This window comes from Poecilia mexicana, unplaced genomic scaffold, assembly GCF_051168715.1.
Source record: "Poecilia mexicana isolate PSO_F unplaced genomic scaffold, ASM5116871v1 scaffold_12, whole genome shotgun sequence".
NCBI lineage: Eukaryota > Metazoa > Chordata > Actinopteri > Cyprinodontiformes > Poeciliidae > Poecilia > Poecilia mexicana.
Genome location: NW_028263381.1, coordinates 7,235,842 through 7,255,000, shown reverse-complemented (window position 1 = coordinate 7,255,000; position 19,159 = coordinate 7,235,842). Strand labels below are relative to the sequence as shown.

At 41.6% G+C, this 19,159-nt stretch overlaps 2 protein-coding genes across 5 annotated transcripts in view; one reads left to right on the top strand and one right to left on the bottom strand.

Moving 5' to 3' along the window:
• ttll11 (tubulin tyrosine ligase-like family, member 11) overlaps positions 1-763 on the top strand; it is a 17,726-nt gene extending 16,963 nt beyond the window's left edge. Inside the window, exon 10 of the mRNA XM_014972763.2 lies at positions 222-763. Coding sequence (XP_014828249.1) covers positions 222-535 — 314 coding nt within the window. The 3' untranslated portion in view covers positions 536-763. The remainder of the gene's footprint in view (positions 1-221) is intronic.
• Positions 764-5,142: 4,379 nt separating this feature from the next.
• LOC106907113 (disabled homolog 2-interacting protein) overlaps positions 5,143-19,159 on the bottom strand; it is a 153,040-nt gene continuing 139,023 nt past the window's right edge. For all 4 annotated transcript variants that reach the window (XM_014972713.2, XM_014972685.2, XM_088010843.1 and 1 more), the window contains 4 exons: positions 18,917-19,054; positions 11,590-11,792; positions 11,408-11,495; positions 5,143-9,599 (listed from right to left, as the gene is read on the bottom strand). In XM_014972713.2, coding sequence (XP_014828199.2) covers positions 9,432-9,599; positions 11,408-11,495; positions 11,590-11,792; positions 18,917-19,054 — 597 coding nt within the window. In that variant the 3' untranslated portion in view covers positions 5,143-9,431. The remainder of the gene's footprint in view (positions 9,600-11,407; positions 11,496-11,589; positions 11,793-18,916; positions 19,055-19,159) is intronic.

Sequence of the window (19,159 nt, the reverse complement as noted above, 5' to 3'; positions counted from 1 at the left end):
TCAAGCGCACACAATGCCGATAGAGACGTTGATGCTGATATATCGTGCATCCCTTGGGGAAAAAAAAAATCTTAGCGAGGAGCTTTTATCCCCTTTAAACAATTTTACTCACATTTTCCATCTTTACAGTAGTGGGTACCAATAACGGTTCAAGGTGCCGTGTGCGTATGCCTCAAAAAGTCGCCGCGCTTGTAAATCGGCGTTTCCTTTTCCCCGTACAGGGATGGGACTGCAGGCATTCGTGGAAGCCTTTTTCAACCTGGCGGGGCGGCGGTTCAAATCCCTCGCGCTGAGGGAGCAGGTAGTGTCCCTGCTGGACCTGTGCGAGTCTCACCTGGGGCCACAGTCCGGCGCCGAGGACAGACGCTCGCTGAGCTGCAGCAGGGCGCTGCCGCGAGGCGGCAGGACCCCGGCGCTCTACCTCCCCCGCCCTCGGCCCATCTCTCCGGCCGCGCACCGGAGGGCCACGAGCCAGGACTGCCGGCCACATCAAAGACCAAAGCCTCGCACGCTCAGGGCAAACGTGGAGAACTGATGAGAGGGAACCTGCCATTCAAAACCCGCTGCATCGCCTTGGACCCTCTCCACAGGAGCGAGCGGGGAGGAGGGGTGATTAAGGGTCCATTTCTCTTCCGCAGAGTCTGAGAAGGGCTAGTCGACCCCTGCTGGCTGGCTCGTCGGCACACTGCTCTCTGCCTGATTGCTTTTTTTTTTTTTTTTTTTTTTCTTTTGAGGAGGAAGATGGCCTCGGGGGGGGGGGGGGGGGGGGGCAGTGGGGGGACTGAAATGGTAATGGAGGCTGGTGGATTCCTTCCTCTCCTCAGATCATGACAGATCACACGTTAACAGTGCGGTCCTGTCAGGAGGAGGATGTGGCTGCTTTTTATGTACTGTTTGATTCTAAAGGGCAGCTACTTGCTTCCCTGCTCTTCTGTCTGACTACGTCTCCAATAAAACCTTTATATGTTTTATTTTTTATGGGTTTTTTCCCCCCAGGGAGCATAGTAGATATTTTATGTAAGTTAGTTCACACAGATCACACATAAACAAGTGGGTGTAAGGGAGCATCCTGTGTGTTATACACTTGCATCATGATGTCATTTAAAATAGATTTTTTTTTTTTGTTTTCCAGTAATTCAATTGAACTCTCAAATATCATGTACCTAATAATAATCCAAAATGAAGTTTATCAGAACATAAATTGTACTGAACTAGTTATGTCAGTCAAACATTTACTGTACAACTACATTCAATTATTTCATGACTCCGTTTGCATCAGTGACCCCAGCCTCTCTGGGCTTTGCTTAACAACCTCCCTGTTGCTTTAGCACTTTTTCCTCCCACTGAACTTTCTATGTTAATGTACTTGGATAGAGCCAGACCCTTTTTGTCAGAAGTGTCCAAAAGTCACCAAGTTCAAAGTGTTGTGGGCCACAAAAAAAAAAAAACTAAAGTCAAAATGTGCTATTTATATATTCAAACATTGATTGGGATTTATGAATCATTCGAAACACAAAATGAGTCGAGGAATTTTGCCTCGTTACATGAGAGGCATACATAATAGATGTTTTGAGTTTTAATCTATTTTCAGCAGCAGGTGTGTGTCACGGCTCACTTTTTCTTCAAAGAAAAAAAAAACTCTTGCTGTGTTAAGCTAAGGTTATTACACGAGTCACCTGGGTCTGCTTTTGAGTCACTGGACGTTTCTGGTCCTGTTTATTAAAAAAAAAAAGTGGGAAAAAATGAGATTAATAAAAGATGAACACTATATAATTATACATTTTTTACTTTAAGATTTTAATGTCAGTGACAAGTTTTTGCCACAAATTCTTCCAAATGGCTCATGGGATTAATGTAGGATTTTTTCCCCTACCTGCCTATCGATTTTTTTTTTTTTTTTTTTTTTACTTGGTCATATGTAATACTCTAATTTTCTGGCGAACTGAACTTGGGTTCTCGTTAGCTCTGAGCCAGGATGATCGAACTAATCAAGTTTAACAGTTTGAATTGAAATACTCAAAGTATCTTCCAATCATACTCTTGAGTTATTGATATGCACCTGTTATTAATGAATTTGCACAGCAGCTATGTACACGTATGTTTGCACAGAGGTTGACGAAAAGCCGCCTGGGCTTCTGCGCGCGCACCCATTGCGTACTAGTGCGTGTTTATGCTCGGTACTGTATTTATTTTGTGTTCAGCTCAGTAGTAACAAAAAACAACCTCCTGACAGCAAGTGGCTCAGCTGTTAGTCCTCCATGAGCCCATTAGTGACGAGTTAAGTGAATAAGCATTTCACTTATCCTCTTTCGGTTCAGCAGGCTATTCCTGTCGGCAGCCTCAGACCTCCCCGTCGGTGACTTTTTAGGTTGATTACTTTTTAGTGACGTAACTGCCACAGGGCGTCAATATTTCAAAATAAAACATGAATGCATGGCTTAAAAAAAATGAAATATTAAAAAATATATATAGTTTCCTGAAGGAGACCTGGAGAACTTTTGCACACCAAAAGTCCCACAGGAAAGCAAGATGGATGCCACGTTTAAATGTCACTGTTATATCAAAACATTGCAACATGTTTTTTCCTCACCTTTTGCACCATTATCAAGAATGGATTTGTCACATGCAAACGAAGAATTATCTATCTGCAGTGTGGGCAGCTGTGAAAACACAAAGTGGATTAACCTAAAAGTTTTTTTTTCTTTCTTTCTTTTTGCTATGAATACCAATCTAGGGCTTGCATACTTACAGCAGTGTGGTGATTATGACCATTTGAAGGAGAGGAATAAGGTCGTCTACAGTGTCAACTGTGAACGAGATGTACTTATAACACTGGAAAACATGAATAAAATATTCTGATGGAGCTAAAGATGTGGTCTATGTCTTGTTTTGTTTCAGAAATGTCCAAGGTTGGCAATCGCCACGCTTCCAAATGTATTCATACGCCTCTAACTGTCCCACATTTTGTTTTATTGCATCCAACAAATTGCACTGTTGCTGAAATGTGCTACACAAATAAACTTGATTGAAATGGAGCCAGCAAGAGGAAAAAAAAAAATTGACATCTGGGAATACTTTGAGATGATCACTCACAAGATTCTTGAATAAAAACAGTTAACCCCTTCACCTCCAAAATTCTCACCTTGAAATTTCCACTGTTTCTTTGTTCTGCAACGATATCAGTCTTGCACAGCAGAAACAGTCTTAAAGCTGTTGGAAAAGTGAAATTCTGGCCTGATGAGTAAAATATAAGGGATCAGAGAGCCCAGAGGCAAATCAAAACTCAAAGAACACCGTCTGCCCCAGCGAGCACTGCACTCTGAATACACTAAAACAAATGTCTATTGTCAAATCAGTCGGTGACAACAGAAAACAGCCACTGGCAGTCAACATATACCAAGACTGGCTATAAATAATTTTAATAACTAAACTAGATTAGTTAAATAGGATTTAACTGACTCTCCTGTTACTAAACATGAGTTTGACAAAAACTTTGTGACAGTATTGCATTTACTAATTTGTTTAAGTACCGTATTTTCCAGACTATAGAGCAGACTTCTACAATGTTTTTTTTTTTACTGGAAACGTACATATATAAACCTCACAGGACTATAAGCCACTGATAACTCAGCCGCTCTCGGTTTTTCACAAATCTGCTGGATTTATTAAAGGACAGACCTTCATCTCCAACGCTTGTTCTAAAAATGAAAGGCACGATCTGCACTGCCAGATCGGTCCCTTCAACTTAAAAGCTGCATCATATGAACTTATTCGTGTTGTTTCCATGATGAGTTTGAAGACATTTCTCCGCCTGCTGCTGGCTAGCACGTGCTTGTTCTAAAAATGAAAATCAGCACTTTCTTCTTTGATTTCCAATTTTGACTTCCAATGATTCACTTCCTGCTAAAGCGCCCCCTGGCGGTATAAGAAAAATCCACAGAAAAGCAGCACCGGGCTACAAGCCGCATGGTTCGAAACGTGAGGATAAAAAGCAGCGGCTTGAAGTCCGAAAAAACTGGTACACTGCCGGTGCATATATCACCTGGTGGACGGGTGCGGGATAGCGTCTGCAGTGGCTGGCGAGCGCCAGGAGGCCCAAGCGGCTCTGAGCTGGGAGGGCCCCTCGAGTCTGTTTGCAGCTTTTAACTTTATATTGCTTTTTATACCGGCACCTCTGTCGTTGGCACCGCGGTGCTGTTTACGACTCCGTCCTGATGGATGAATCGGAAGCGGCTCATTTTTTATGTGTTTTAAAGACCGTCGATATGTTTCACAGCACAACCATCTGCCCGCGTTTCCTCGACCTTCTGTTGTGGAGGCTGGCAGTCCCAGCTGACTGCCAGAGCTCCGTCTGTATTCATCACAGCACGTTTGTTGTCGTCGTTCACTGGTCCAACAAATGTGTGGCAGTCATCAGGCAGAGTTATGTTCTACCTCTCATCCCATAGAAAACGTGCCCAGCTCAGACCATCGTTTGAGTTTCTTCTTCTAACATATTTTAGGATCCAGTCTGAAAAAGAAGTAGAAGCACCTCAATGTTTCATACTTTTAATTATTGAAACATTTAATAGTAGTGCTTATTACGTCTGGCAGCCTAAATGTGTCTTGGATGCAGGAAACCTGTTTAGTTTTGGCTAAAGAAGCAGGTTCGCCTCACAGGGAGTAATTACCAACATGAGAGCTTCACTTCAAAAATACATACGGTTAAAGATATAACGGCAATAAAACATTACATGGCTTTTCTGCCACGACACATGATCATAATCCATCTCTTTTTGAGGATTTCGTGTCAATTTTAAAGGTTTCGAAAGCCCCCCCCCCATCCCTCTTTTTTCACTTTCACATGTCTTGATTTTCCCTACCAACTGTGGGGAATAACAATCAGGCAGTATGTAGGTCATGCTAGAAAAGTAGGCACTGCTCAAACCCACTCATTCATGTCTCCATCATACCCTTCGCTCTGGCTTTGGGTCCCCACTCTGAGCATATGTTCTCTCTGGATGCTTATAATCAATCTGGATCTCCTTGAGTCTTTAATGGACACGTGGTCCATCGCACAGGCCGTCAAATCCGACTCCATTCAGCCTCCGCGGTTTAAAACGTCACGGAGAACCGCACAGCAGAGACGCACACGGAGGAGAGTTTAAAATAGCTAAATAAAACTTTAATAGGTCTAGTTGCAAATGTACATAAATTGCACAGCCACATTTTGTCAACACGAGTTCTTCTGTACATTATTGTTTTGTCACCGTCATCAAAGGAAGCAGAATCCAGCAAATACTTTATACTTTCAACATAATTACAAAAGCATTTTTTTCTACAATAGAATAGAAAACATACATCTTTTACTTATAGCTTTATATTTCATTTAATCCTTTGTTTGATTGGTTTGAACTATTTTAAGAATGAGCTTTTGTTTTATCTGATTCATGAAATGGAAAACTAAAAGTTGACCACTGGTGTCTTGTTTGATGTTAGTGAAAGTACTGATTGAAAAATATAACTATTAGTGGATGCATTTTAATCTTTGAGATCTTAAAGCAAGACTATGACTGGAGTTATGATAATCTGCTTCTGGGCATAATAAATTTGGCTTATTTAGCATGTAGATTGTAAATAAGACAGTAAAGCTGCCATTGCAACGTCTTATAATTTTGACACAAGACACTCAACTGGCTACATGCCAATAATAAAAAGTTAACCAAGCACAAATACTAAAATGTTTCTGGAACAAAGCAAAAGTCAAATATGGCAGAATTTGTGAAAAGCAGCTTTACTGAAAAAAAATCTTAAAAACATATGAAGCACAAAGGTAACTTCTTAGGAACATATCACTGAGCTAATATGTATATCTAAGTAAGAGTTAGCATTGGGCTACAATGTTGAACGAAACTCTTGAGCTTATTTGGAATATAGTTTAGTACATTTGCCAACTTTCACAAATAGTTAAAAACGGAGCAGTGAATTAGCATTGTGCTAAAATGCTAACAGTACGTCCAATCTCAAGTTTATTTGGAAAATGATTGGCAAACCTGAAAACTGTGACAAATCAGAACACCTACTATTTCAACATTTAGTTAAGCAGTAGCTAAAATAGCGTCAAATTGCTAACATTAACAGTCAACCATCTTTGCAAATTCGCCCAGTTTTGCAAATGGCAAAATATCTGGTGGTTTAGCAATTAGTCAAACAGTGGCTATAAACTGTATGATAAATACATTCCAGGGTTATCATTTCAATAAGTTACAATGATTACAAGTTTTAATTTGCAAAAAGAAAAAAAAAAAGCCGTGTTTAGTGCTTTCTCTGTCAGAGTTGGAAATGACCTATTCAGTTTTTGCTAGAATTAGCAAACTATAAAATGCTTTACTGCTTAACTAGATGCTAAAAAAAACACCTTATTTTCAAAAATGAGACAATTAAGAAACACATCGAGTACACATTCATATGACCTGAACGTGCACTGCTTGTAAAAAAACAAAAACAAAAAATATTAAGTTAGACATTTAGCTGCACAAACGAGTAATGAAATTGCTAGGACACAGAAGTTAGTTGTAAACTTAGACTGCATGTAAACAAAGGTTTGTTGAGCCAATTTGGTCGGTACATGTAGCTATCATTTAAAAATAAAGAATTTGACAAACGGATCATAGTCTTGCTTTAATCTGTGCAGACATAATAAAAACAGCTTTAGAGAGCTGTGCAGTATGCAGATGTGAAATGTCTGGAATTTAAATAAGGATAACTTCCTTTAGTTGCTTAGGAACCTTGAAATGCCTGAAACGGGGTTCTGCGTTCAAGAAAAAAAAAAAAAAAAAAAAAAAAAAAAGTGAAATAGAAACCAACCACTAAATGTAAAAGTGCATTGAGTGAGACTGATGAGATTTACAGGATTGTGCTTGCGCAGCTCATCGGACTCGAGTTGGCTTGAAACCAGCAAGGCATACATCTCAAGAGTCAAACCCCTACGTGATCAGTTCTTTTTTTTTTTTTTTTTTTTTTTTTCCGTTTTTGGCTAGAGATAGTACACGGTAAAATACAAACACAAAAGCTTTTCAACAGAGAGAACACTGACAGATTAATTGATTTGTATAGCTCTACCCGATGAGGACAGATGACTGACTGGGCTATCTTCTATATTTACAATACCAATAATGATACAGCAGAGTCTGAGCACGAAAAAAAAAACAACATAAAAAAAAGAAAGAAAAAACATTTACAAAAAAAAAGCTCTGTTAACATCCGGTAAAAATAGTGTGGGCATTTTATTTACACAATCCCAGGATCTCCCATCTCACGATGCAGTCAATAATTATATTGTATATATATTTATATATATGTATAAGAGCAGCCATCCTCACTGACCAACCGGCGACCAAATGAAACTGATGGGTGTAGATGCTACGACTGGCTGTTGGTGAATTGAGACTTTTGCATGTGAAATGATTACAGAGAAGCAGATGAGAGTGAGCTGAAAGTGAGTTACAGCACGAGACTTTACAACGGCGTCTATACATTCAGAGGCAAAGAAAACAAAACAAAAAACAAGAAAACAAGCAAAGAAAAAGAGATGAGGTCAGACAGGAGCAAGAAAAAAGGGCAGGCGAGAGAGAACGCTAATGCCGAGGAGGATAGATGGAGTCACAGTTTGGATGCAGCATACTTCATTTCGGCGGACAAATAACGCAGTTAGAGAGAAAATGAGCTGAATGGAGGTCAATGACAAACGACGGCTCTGCCAGTCCAGTGTATAGTGTGAGTGAGCGTCGAGACGCGTCGCTCTGTAGCTCCTGCGCAACTAGAGAGAATCGACCAACATCATAACAATCAAAATAATTAATGATGGGTTGTTGACGGAGCAGTGATGAGCACCAGAAAAACAACAACAACAACAAAAAAAAAAAACTACTGTGTATTGATTGTGCTCGTTCTAGACATGAGCCAGCTTTTGGGATCAAATACCAAAGAAATAAAAAGTAAAAACTATTCTACCTTTACTTTTGACAAGGCAAGAAAAAATTTTAAATGTTAGCATTTTAAAATTTCCCAATGGGTGTATATAAAAAATACTGTACGATAATAATCAGTACGGCATATTTTAGCAGTAGTATAGTAGGAATCTTTGAAGATTTTAGGTTTTAAACACAATCAGATTGCATCCTGCACTTTTGCTTTAGTACCATTAGGCTGTGAAATCTCCATATTATAACTCGGTATTATCGCTCTAACACCCCACAAACAACAGAAACGATAATACAGGGGTTCCTAATACCTGCATGAATCACATAAAGAAGAAATAAAGGCTGTTTGAGGTGCTGATCGCTGTTCAGGGTGGTCTTCCTCTCCAGGGCTCCAAAAGCAAGCTACACACTACAGTCTCTCGCCATCAGAGAAGGAAAAATAACACTAAATCTCTTAAATAAAGGGCTGCTTTTATATTTGACATTATCAAATATAGGTATATGTGTGTGTATACTCTAGAAGAAAAAAAAATGCATACATCTATGTTAAATTTCATTACTATAGCATCACATAGAATTCATTTACTTTAGTATTTATAATACATCTCATCTAGTTTTACGTCGTTTTCTCTACAAATCCACAGTATAAGTTGTGCCTTTATGGGGTTTGCGTTTTGATTTTTTTGCAGAATCGGGAGGCGCTGCGGGGTTAAAGTCAAGGTGTGTTCCCGAGTTAAGGCGTTTCGTGTGCCAATAGCTTTTCACAAAGTGCACTGCTTTGGGGGGAAAGGGGGGGGTGCAGGGGTGAGAGGGTAAACGGGACGCTCAGGAACACACCTCTGAGTTAAAAGGGACGTGGAGAAGATTGTTTTGGATTTAAAAATATCTATTTATAGCTCATATTTGGTTCTTTTAAAAACATAAACTTTGAGATAAAGCGTTGGAAAGTAAACCTCTGGAGACAAACTTAAGTGAAAATCGTTAAATGGGCCCACTTCGCTGTCGGGAGGGGGAAAGGTAGGAGCGGACGGTCGACGCTGGTGGTCTTTTATAGTGGTTTGTCCCAGGCGTGGACGGGCGCTCGGGTATTCGCAGCGACTCAACTCGTCCGCGGCTCGGAGTTTCTATGTACAGGCTCTGCCCTGCCTCCGCTCTCTCTCCACCATCCTCCCCGGTGAAGGCCGTCTGGTGATCCGCTCCGAGCTGCACTCCTTCTGGGTGGCCCCTCGCGTAAAACGTCCTCGTGCCAAACGTTTGTCTCCAAACTGAGGAATATAGTGGAAATGTCTTCCGGAAGTACGCCGACTGCCTTTCTAAAACGCACCCACACCCACACCCACACACACACACACACACACACAAGTCTCACAGCCCATCTATAAACAGGCACTCGTCGACCCAGGTGGGGTGAGGAGGGGGGAGGAACACGCTGTACAACGCCCGGGAGCCTCAGACGCGCGCCGAGCCGCCTCAGCAGTTGCTGCTGTTCCGAAACTCTCCGTTCTCGGTGATCTGCAGCTTGGTGGGGTTGGTGGGGGAGATGCCGTTGCGGGTCTGCATGCTGTAACGCTCCTTCAGCTGGCTGAGCGCGCTCATGAGACGAGCGTTGGCGGCATCCAGCGACGCTATGCGCTTCTCCTGCACAAAAGCAGAACGAGAAGGGAAACTTTTTCAGAAAACACAAACCCCGTTTCAGACAGGCTACTGCGATCTGTTCTTCAGCTCAGATCTGAGTTTGCTAAGCTTTTCCAATGGATTTGTTCCCAACAGATTCCCGAGAGGATTTGATCCGTTTGTGATGATTAACTGGTGATTAAAAAGCTCCAAATACTACATGCTACTTTTTACGTTAACAGGAAGTATATTTTAAATTGAAAAGTGACAAATCTGTTGTCTTTTAAAGTATACTTCTATGACTAATGAGCCTTAGGAAAACAGCTTCCAGGCAATATTAAAGTTTCCAAAGTGCTCTGGAACTGCAGACTGCGACTTCCAGTTGTTAGAAACAGAAAACTCGTTGTCTTCTTGACAATAAAACCCTTTAAGATGGGAGTTTCTCATGCGGTTGTCATGTTTTGATAATGCTTTACAGTTTGTAGTGAGCACTCTTACTTTACTTGAAGATCTGCGAAAGTAAAAATGTAACCCACCAAAAACGGCCTCTTTATTTAAAACAGTTTTCACAAAAGTGAAGAAACAATTAAATCTCTGGAAGACCTGGCGGAGCTAGCTCTGACAGAGAGTCAACATTCAGACCACAGGGGTTGTTTGTGAGCATAATGTTTACCATATTAGCAAAATCAGTTAAGTTACTTTTGGTTTGCTTTTCCTCAATACAAAACAATATCCACTTTTTCCTAACTTCCCCTGAATGGTTCGACACACAATAAGTACTTTTTTTTTTTCCTGTCCAGTTTTCTGACCACTTTCTCAACTTTTTTTTTTTAGCTTAAAGCCAACTTTTAGGACCAACAACTTTGTGAGAAAGCAGACTGTGGAGAGCCTTATAGAACCAGGCAAGAGCCAAATGATCAAGACTGAAACACAGAAAACCGAGACTTTTAACTCCTTCTATCCGCTGCTGCGACATTGTACGCATCCGTTGCAGAGTTCACAAATACAGAGTAACCAGGTGACACAGCAGTTCACAGGAAATGGAGTGGTTGCCAGGACTTTATTTTTTGACATTTTATCCTCATAAGAGCTTTTAAATCCCTGCTTAAAGTGCCGGTTTATCAGGTCTTCAATCTGCTGTTCTCATTGCTTTCTTCCCTCAGACAGATTTCTACGTGAGGCTGGCATTTTGCAAATTTCAGCCGTGCTCTCGACGACCTTGTGCTCATTTTTACTTTATATAACTGTCTATTTACACATTTCTTAATTCCTGACAAAAAAAAAAAAACATAGACAAGATGACAGCCTAAGCAAAGCTAACTATAAAAAAGTTGTTGAGAATATGATACAGGGTGTCGTAACCATAAATTTAAGCATTTCACTGCAAGTCTCAGCTGAGGACAGAGTGGCGCTCTTTATATTTTATTTCCCCCTGCCTGCTGACGGACAGACCGCCTTGCCGAGTTGCGGCTGTTCGCAGGCACGCATGCACACACGCACACACACACACACACTCGTTACTGTGGGCGTGAAGGAGATTAATGACCTTTGTTTGTCTGTGCGTGAATTTGCATTAATGCCATGCTGCGGGGGCGGATGTTTTCCAGTTTGACTTGAGAGACGTATATCTGAAATTTATTTCCGCGCCGTAAAAGGAGTCATAAAAGTAAATGTTGTTTCTCAGGAAAAACAAAAAAAAAAAAGAGAAAGAAAGACAGAACAGGTATATTCTGTTCAACCATTGGAGCTTTCCCAGATTAGATGCAAAAAAAATGAATTAAACATCTTCTTGTATGCAGTGAGATCAGCCTACAATGAATGTTTCGACAGACCTGCGCATCGATGATCTTCTGTTTAGAGTCCACGACCGCTTGCATGTCAGAGTGGTCCTTCTTCAGCTCCTCCTCTACCGACATCAACCTGGGTGTCACAACAACAAATGGGGACACAACTGTTAAGTAGTTACAGAGCAAACGCACAGCAGCACGCACACTCCGGACGCTTCCTCCAGTACCGGCTGATGATGCTCTTCATCTGGAGGTCCTTGTCGTCCTGCTGCCTACGCAGACGCTCCTCCGACTCCTCCAGCCTGGCCTGGTACTCCAGCAGGACCTTCTGGGCCTGCTCGTCCTGACCCTTCAGACGGGCTTCGTACTCCTCCAGCTTCTGCACGGAGGAGCGCAGTTTCTCCTGCAGCACTGCGATCTCCTGCTGGTACTGCGGAGCAAAAGCACCGGAGAGAGACAGAGAGATGCTAGTCGTCATCGGGACACATCGGGAGCCGTACTCGCTTTAATCGCACGAGAACAGGAGAAAGAAAAAAAAAAAAAAGGTGCAAATACACCGGTGATTACGAAAATATATCCAAGGGTCTGTAGAGCAGAGTGGCTTTTCAATAGTGGAGACAGAAAAGTTGAGAGGCTTTTGTTAAACAGCAAGAGGAGGAAGAGATGAGTTTCAAACTAAACCCTAAAAATCCCCATCTGCCCATCGTAAAGCCTCATGGGAGGGTTTCAGAAAGTTCTCTTCATGCCAGAGGGAGAAAGTAAAGGGTAGAAATTGATTTTGGTGAGGAAAAAAGAAACTGAACTGTGTGGTGAGTGAGGGGTAAGATTGTAAAGTTTTCAGCTGCCTTACAAAAGTACTCGGAATTATTACTATTTTTTCCCCCCACATTTTATGACGTGATAAAGCAGCTTTGATGTAATGTCTACTGCCGCTGCGTTTCCATCCACTATGTAGCTGCGCAAAGTGAAATTCTGAAAATTAAAATAAAAACTCGCGCCTTTCGACAGAACGTTTTTCCGCTAGGATGAGGTTGTTTTTCAGCTTTGTCGAAATGAGTCCATCTTGCAATGGAGGCGCTTTTCTCGTGACGACCGACAAGATGTCACTGCAACAGGAAGACGGCAACAGGAAGTGGTAGGAGGATGATGGCGCTGCGTGTTTTTTATTGAACAGAGTTATTCACGTGTGATTTTAACTCCATCTCTGATTTAACGGAAACACGACATTAGCGGAACAAAGTATCACACTTGTCTGATAGAAACGCAGGTGATTTCGCATAACCTTCGCTCGCTCGTCCTTTCCAAATAAAGGATTTAAAACTTGCCTGTAAGGGAATTCAAATCTTCTGGTTGTTTTTTTCTCTCTCTATAACCCGACTTTAAACTTTTATCAACTTCATCCCTGAGCCGCATGCTGCGTTCCTTGAATTTTAAAACACACAGCTCCGTGTGCATTTCCTCACCTCACACCTGGCATGTGTCAGAATGAGAAGAGGTGTCTGCAGCTCTTGTCTTGCAGTTCGTTGCCACAGTGCAGGTGAAAGCACACAGTTCATTTTTGATACAACCTGTTTGCCTATCTGGATTGATTTTTGTTGTTTTTTTTGTTTTTTTTTTAAACAAAACGAAATGTTGCAACCTTCAGCAACAACTGATAAGGAGTTTAGTCTCGGGTAACCTTTCCCCAGCACCCTGAATTATCTGATTCCCTCGCACGCAGAGAGAATGCTATTGGGATCCCTTATCGTTCTCCGTCACCTTCCACGCACGCCAAATCGCCGAGACGTTTTTCTGTTCAAGCAATCTCTACAAGGGGGGAACGGTGACCTCAAACAGATAACGGCTTGTCGTCTGCTGTCCTCGCCTTTCTCCGTCTCTGATCCCTCCGTTCTTGTGTCCGATCCCCTCGAGAGTGGAGCGGCACCTGTCGTGACCGAGCTTTCGTTCTGCTTCTCCGTCTCCCTCAAAACGAGCCGCACCTCCGACCTGCTCGGCTGTACTCGAGCACCCGACCGTCCCGCCTGCATTTGCTTGCGTGCAAAATGAGAAGACGTGACTCGTACGGTGACCTGCGCGTAAAGCTCAGCAGAACGGAGAGTGAAGTGAACACGCCTGGTGTGAATATTGATAAGAGGAAGAACAAAAGAGAGATGGGGAAACAAAGGAGCTTTGAACAGATGTCCCCTCCGCCCGCCTGCTGTCCTGATGCTCCAGCTGACAACATTCCAGATAAAGTTATCTTTCCGCTCGGGCCAACGGCGGACACCTTTCACAAGGAGCAGTTGTGCAGAAATGGTCGCCATCAACTTAAAATTTATAAATGGAGGCCAAATGGAGCTGAACACACATTGTTCAGTGAGGAGCCGTGCTGTAAAGTTGGGAAAAAAAAGCTTTCTTTGGAAAGGATTTTGCTTCCTCAGAGCCGGACTGTAGCCATATTACATATGGCTTCAAATCTCTGCTGTGTATAAAGTGATGTCCAGATATGCTCAAGAATTCAGACACAACGTTTTAGTTAGTTGTGTCAGAGCTTTTCGTGCAAAATAATTAAATCAAGCCTAGTAGTTTTGTCAGAATGATGTTGGAAATCCTCCGTTTCGTCTCTCAGTTCAGTTGGAGATCCAGCATAACTCAGTTTTTATGACCCTGGAAATTTTTTTTTTTACATTTCGTCACCAAACATTTAAATTTTCATAACAAGCATTTCATGCAGTGGAACAACACACTAGCCTTTTCATGCGTAGCGGTCACTGCAGTGGACAGCCGTCTAAAGGCCGTTTTCTTGTGGAGATGTATGTTGTAAATGCACACAGACCACTGAAGTGGACACTGGTGCGTCACGCAACACACCATCAACTACTGGCCATGCACCGCGAGTCCAAGAACATTTTTGTTAAATCCAATGTGGCAGACAGACGGAAAAGCAGGCCGACCAACTCAGGAAAATCCAGGCCCTACTTCTACTGTGGAGAAGTCTGGCAGGTAAAAAAAAAAAAATAGTGTGACATCAACTAAACCCTTAAGACTAACACTACTGATGTATGGAAGAAAATTACAACTGATCACCTAGAAAAATTTTTCCCCCACCTATATTTTGTGTCTTAAGAAAATCATAAAAACACTTTGGGGAAGAAAAAAAAATCTTGACATAAAGGATTATAATTCATGCACCAAAGTGCTAGACTTGCCAAACATTTTTGATTACGTTACGGCATGGACTTTGACTAGGCTATTTTGCTTAGTCCGATGTAGTAACTAAACCAGGCCATCGTAGCTCGGGTTGTGTGTGCAGCAGCATCGCCCTGCTGTTTTGCAGCCTCTTCAGCCCGGCACTCACTGTGCGGTCTCACAAAGGGGTAGAGAACTTAAACATGTCACCGTCTGCGAACTTGATATGACGGCAAGTCGTGTCACACCGAGCGACAGAAGATGGCAGACAGCACTGGCTTGCTACTGCGGAAAAGCATTGTCAGAGAGATCCGACAGACACGTCAGTCAGTCAGTCGGGGAACGGACAGTGAGTTACGGGCGTTGATGCGCTTATTATTAGAGCAAGACGGCGAGAAGAGGAAGGGGAGAGGAAGCAGCAGGAGACGTGCTCATGACTGGGACAATGAGGAGGACAGAAATCGGATGTTTCGGTCACAAACATTTTGACATTTTGTTGCGGGCTGTCTTTGGTCGGGACGCCTGTCACACCGGACGACTGCAGGCCGCCGCTTCCAGCTCACGACCAGAGATTTTCTGTCACGATTAAAGATGGCTGATAACGATCCCGTACGACCTCGGGGGGTTTCCTCATTGGATTTCCCTCGTCCCTCCAACCCGGACCCACAATAACACTACCACTACTATTTCTCAAGAAGATGTCCTGTGTTAGCTTTGTTGCTACAAATGATTTTTTGTATGTAGACCATAAAGTTGCATTTAGTTATGGTTTTCTTCTTACAACTTTTCACAAAAGAACAGATTAATGTAATTCACAACCAACAGATTTTGTGTTGTGACGTTTCTCCTGTGGATCTCTGCAGCTCTCGGCTGTATCTCTGATCAAGTGGACGTCTTGGTAGGATTGCAGTTGTGCCAAATTTATGCCAATGTTCAGATTATAGTTGGAACAGTGTCAGTAAAAGTAAAGCTGCTTTAAACTGCTAAGGTACATAATGGTCTGCAGTTGTAATGCGACTAATGTGGAAAAGTTTATGATGTGCAAATGTATTTTTATTTTTTTGCAGGGTGCTGTAGATCTAGAAGTAGGAAACACTAAGGTTGTCTTTGGGCTCGATTGTGGGTTATAACAACATATATGTATTTCCTCCTGGTCGTCTTTAATGAAGGAAACGCTATAATTTCCGAGGTAAATCTTAAGTAAAAAAACTGGAACTGTGACAAATAAGGCTGGATGAGGGCCTAATTTTATCTTGCACCCCACACAAAGAGGAGGATGGTAAGAGCAAGAGTGGTAAAAAAAAATAAGTGTGTAAATCTCATTGTTAGATTTATTCAGAGGGAAATTATGCAACTACTTTAATAGGTTTGCATTTTAAGCATTTTGCACATCTTCAACAGGGGTGTCAAAAACCGGAGAGGGTGCTGAACATGCTCAGCATGGACTTTTCATAATTTTTCTCTATTCAGTATTCTCCATCTACCAGTCTGGAGTTTCAACATTTTTTTTTTGGTAGAGCAGAGTGAGTAAGGAGGTGAAAACAAGAAAAAAAAATGTCTGAAGTTTGAGTTGCCAGGGTTAAAAAAAGAAGCTAAATTCTGTGCAAATTCACGACATGAGACGTCTTACTGAACTTGATGAGTTGTGCGCTCAGAGTCCATCCCACCTCCTTATATTTACTTCTCAATGACTAAGATGTACTTATTAAACTCCCCTGCTTACTGGCTCATGAATAATTTTTGTATTCCTCAGATGGCCTTATTTAATTCAGCTATCTTTAAGAGAGCGAGAGAAAAAAACCTCTTAATTTTAATATTTGATATGTTGTTTCTGTAATTAAGTAATGTTATTCATGACCCTAAATTTTGTTTTTGCGATGGAACATGCAAATGCTGCTGGAAAAAGAAAAATATTCATATAAACTGAAAATATATATATATTCTTTTTCCTTTTTACTCGTGTGAATTAAGAAATGCAAGATTTGTGACCCATGAATATTTCCATATTGGATAAAACATGCCCTGTATTTTTACAGCTCCTATGACACACAGTGTGCATTGTAAACAAATTTAACACTGCATAAGATGGTTGGTTAGCGGCGGCTCGCCTCTGCGGAGGCCGTACTGCCTTCCAGTCCGTTCTGCCGTTTCAGGGCGGCCGCGGTTTCTTTGCTAAGACTCGAGTTATTGCCTTCTTTGGTAGTTCTCCCTCCCAGGGCTGCTGGCTTCCATAAAGTATGAGCTATGTTAGGATGACAGGTTTCTTCTTATTATAGAGTGGCGGGAGGGAGGGGAGGAGAAAAAAAAAGAAATGGAGAGAGGGAGCATGTGGGAACCAAACAAAGCATAAGAAGCAGAGCAGCGATGAACAGCTGTAGACACTGGGAAGCTGAGGAAGCGGCACAAAAACGACTTTTTGTCTCGATCACACACATGCACGCACAGGCTACACGGATATTCGGTGTGTTAATCCTCACACACACGTACACGCGGTGCAGAGTTTGGGCTTGAAATCTTACTTTTGTGATGTGAGGAGGAGGAGGGGGGAGTCCTAAGAAAATGTATTTTTTGTGTGTGTGGTATTATGAAGACTGCTGCTTGTGTGTACGTGACATTAGACTTTAATTTCCTAAATATCCCCAATATATTCAAAATGATATTGAATAAAGCACTCAATGTGACGAGGACTATTTATTTCAGTTATTTTTTATTTTTTTTTTCCAGGTGGGAAAGCGCTTAACTCAGCTTACAGGAGAACAATTAAGGTGTTCTCCCTTACAAATGATATACATCGAATGTGTTTAAATTAGTTCCAGTTGGCTGAACGAGAAAGACATCTTAATCTATTTAAATGGCCTTTCCACCAGCCCTGCAGGTCAAACAATTGACCTATTAGTAAGAAAATAACCAACAGATTAATGAAGTTGTTGCAGTAGTAGTTGTGATATTGAGCGCTGGTGCCTGGAGACTAAAAAGTGTTACTTTGTGTTTTTGTGCAATTAGCAAAATGAACAACATTTTTACCACATTTGCAGTCTGACATGCCGACAAAAATACATAATGCGGTCACGTCCGGACAGTTGGGTTTGATAGAGGCTGTAATTATATATAATTGTGATTTCGGAGTCTCCCACAAGTCCAAATCAAAATGAAGAGCAAAGAGGGGAAATGCTACAGCAGAACAACAGGAGGAAAAGAAAAGATGTCTTCAGAAGATGAATACAGTGCCTTGGAAAAGTATCCATACCGCTTCCACATATTGAGATATTTTGTCAAAACAAATTTCCAATGTCTTTATTAGGATTTTATGTAGCAACACAAAGTTGTGCATATTTGTGAAGTGACAGAAAAAGGATACAAGGACTAGAGCGTCGTATGTCTGTATTCAGCCGTCTTTTTTTTCCGGAGCATTTACCAATTTGGCAACATTGTTGTTTGTTCTTTTTTTGCAATATTTCCAGTCGGATTTAGACCTGGACAAAGACTGGGTCGTTTTAACGACGAATATGCCAATCTAAAACATTTTGACTGTGGCGCCGGCTTTCTGTTTATGATAGTTGAAGGTTAACCAGCACATAAATAATATCATCTTTACAGCATTGTTGCTTATGTGTTTTTATTTATATTTTTTCTACAATTGTCAACCAGCTTTTGCACGTTTCCACTTTTATTTTGTTGATTTATCTTGGTGATAAGTCTTTGAGACTGGAAGGCCTCCTTGTTATCACCCTAATCATCCCCCGATGATTAGGGTGAGACTCTGATTGGGCCTCTCCAAACTGATATTACTTCAAATTGTTTGTAAAGGTAAAATATATAACTTTGAACCTGTCAGAAGAATCAGTTCTCTATAGCATGACGCTGCCACCACCGTGTTCTGTAATAGAAATGGTGAGTTACAGTAACAGTGTTTCGGTCTCATCTGACCAGAACACGTTCTCTTCTGTTTTCTTCTTCTGGTGAAATACAACAGATCTTTGAATAACTTTCACACACAGGTACATTTTTTCTCCTTATCACTTGACTTTTAAGAAAAGTTGTTTTCATTGAGCTTCATTTATGTTTGTGCATGTAAAAGGGGGCTGAATACAAAACCAAAACGGCACACTTGGGATGTTTTTTGTAAAAAAAATTCTGAAAACTACTCCCTCTACTGTCTGTGTTGGTTCGTCCCATTAATTCGTTGTTAAATATGTTAAAGTTTGTGGTCGCAACTTGGGAAAATGTGAAGGAAAAAACAAATGCAAGGAGTAAGCAGACTTTTTCAAAGCTCTGTATGTGCCACAAGGTGAGGAAAAGAAGAGAGAGCGAGCTCAGTGGAGGGGGGAGATCAAAGCTAAGGGTATAGGGTTGCTAAAGGTCAAAGGTTGGATGACGGGGGGTTACCTTCTCCACCTGAGTCAGATCCTCTCTGTTTCTTAGTGACTCGGGCTCCATCCCCTCATGGTCTAAATACTGCACATTCATATTCAAAAGCCAGGCTGCTGTGCGGTCCAGCGCACTGGGGTTCACTGGGGAGGGGGCCTAATAAAACCAACACACACACACACACACACACACACACACACACACACACGAGCTGAATGAAAAGTGTCAGGGAAAAGGGGTAGGAGGGAGGTTGCAAAAAAA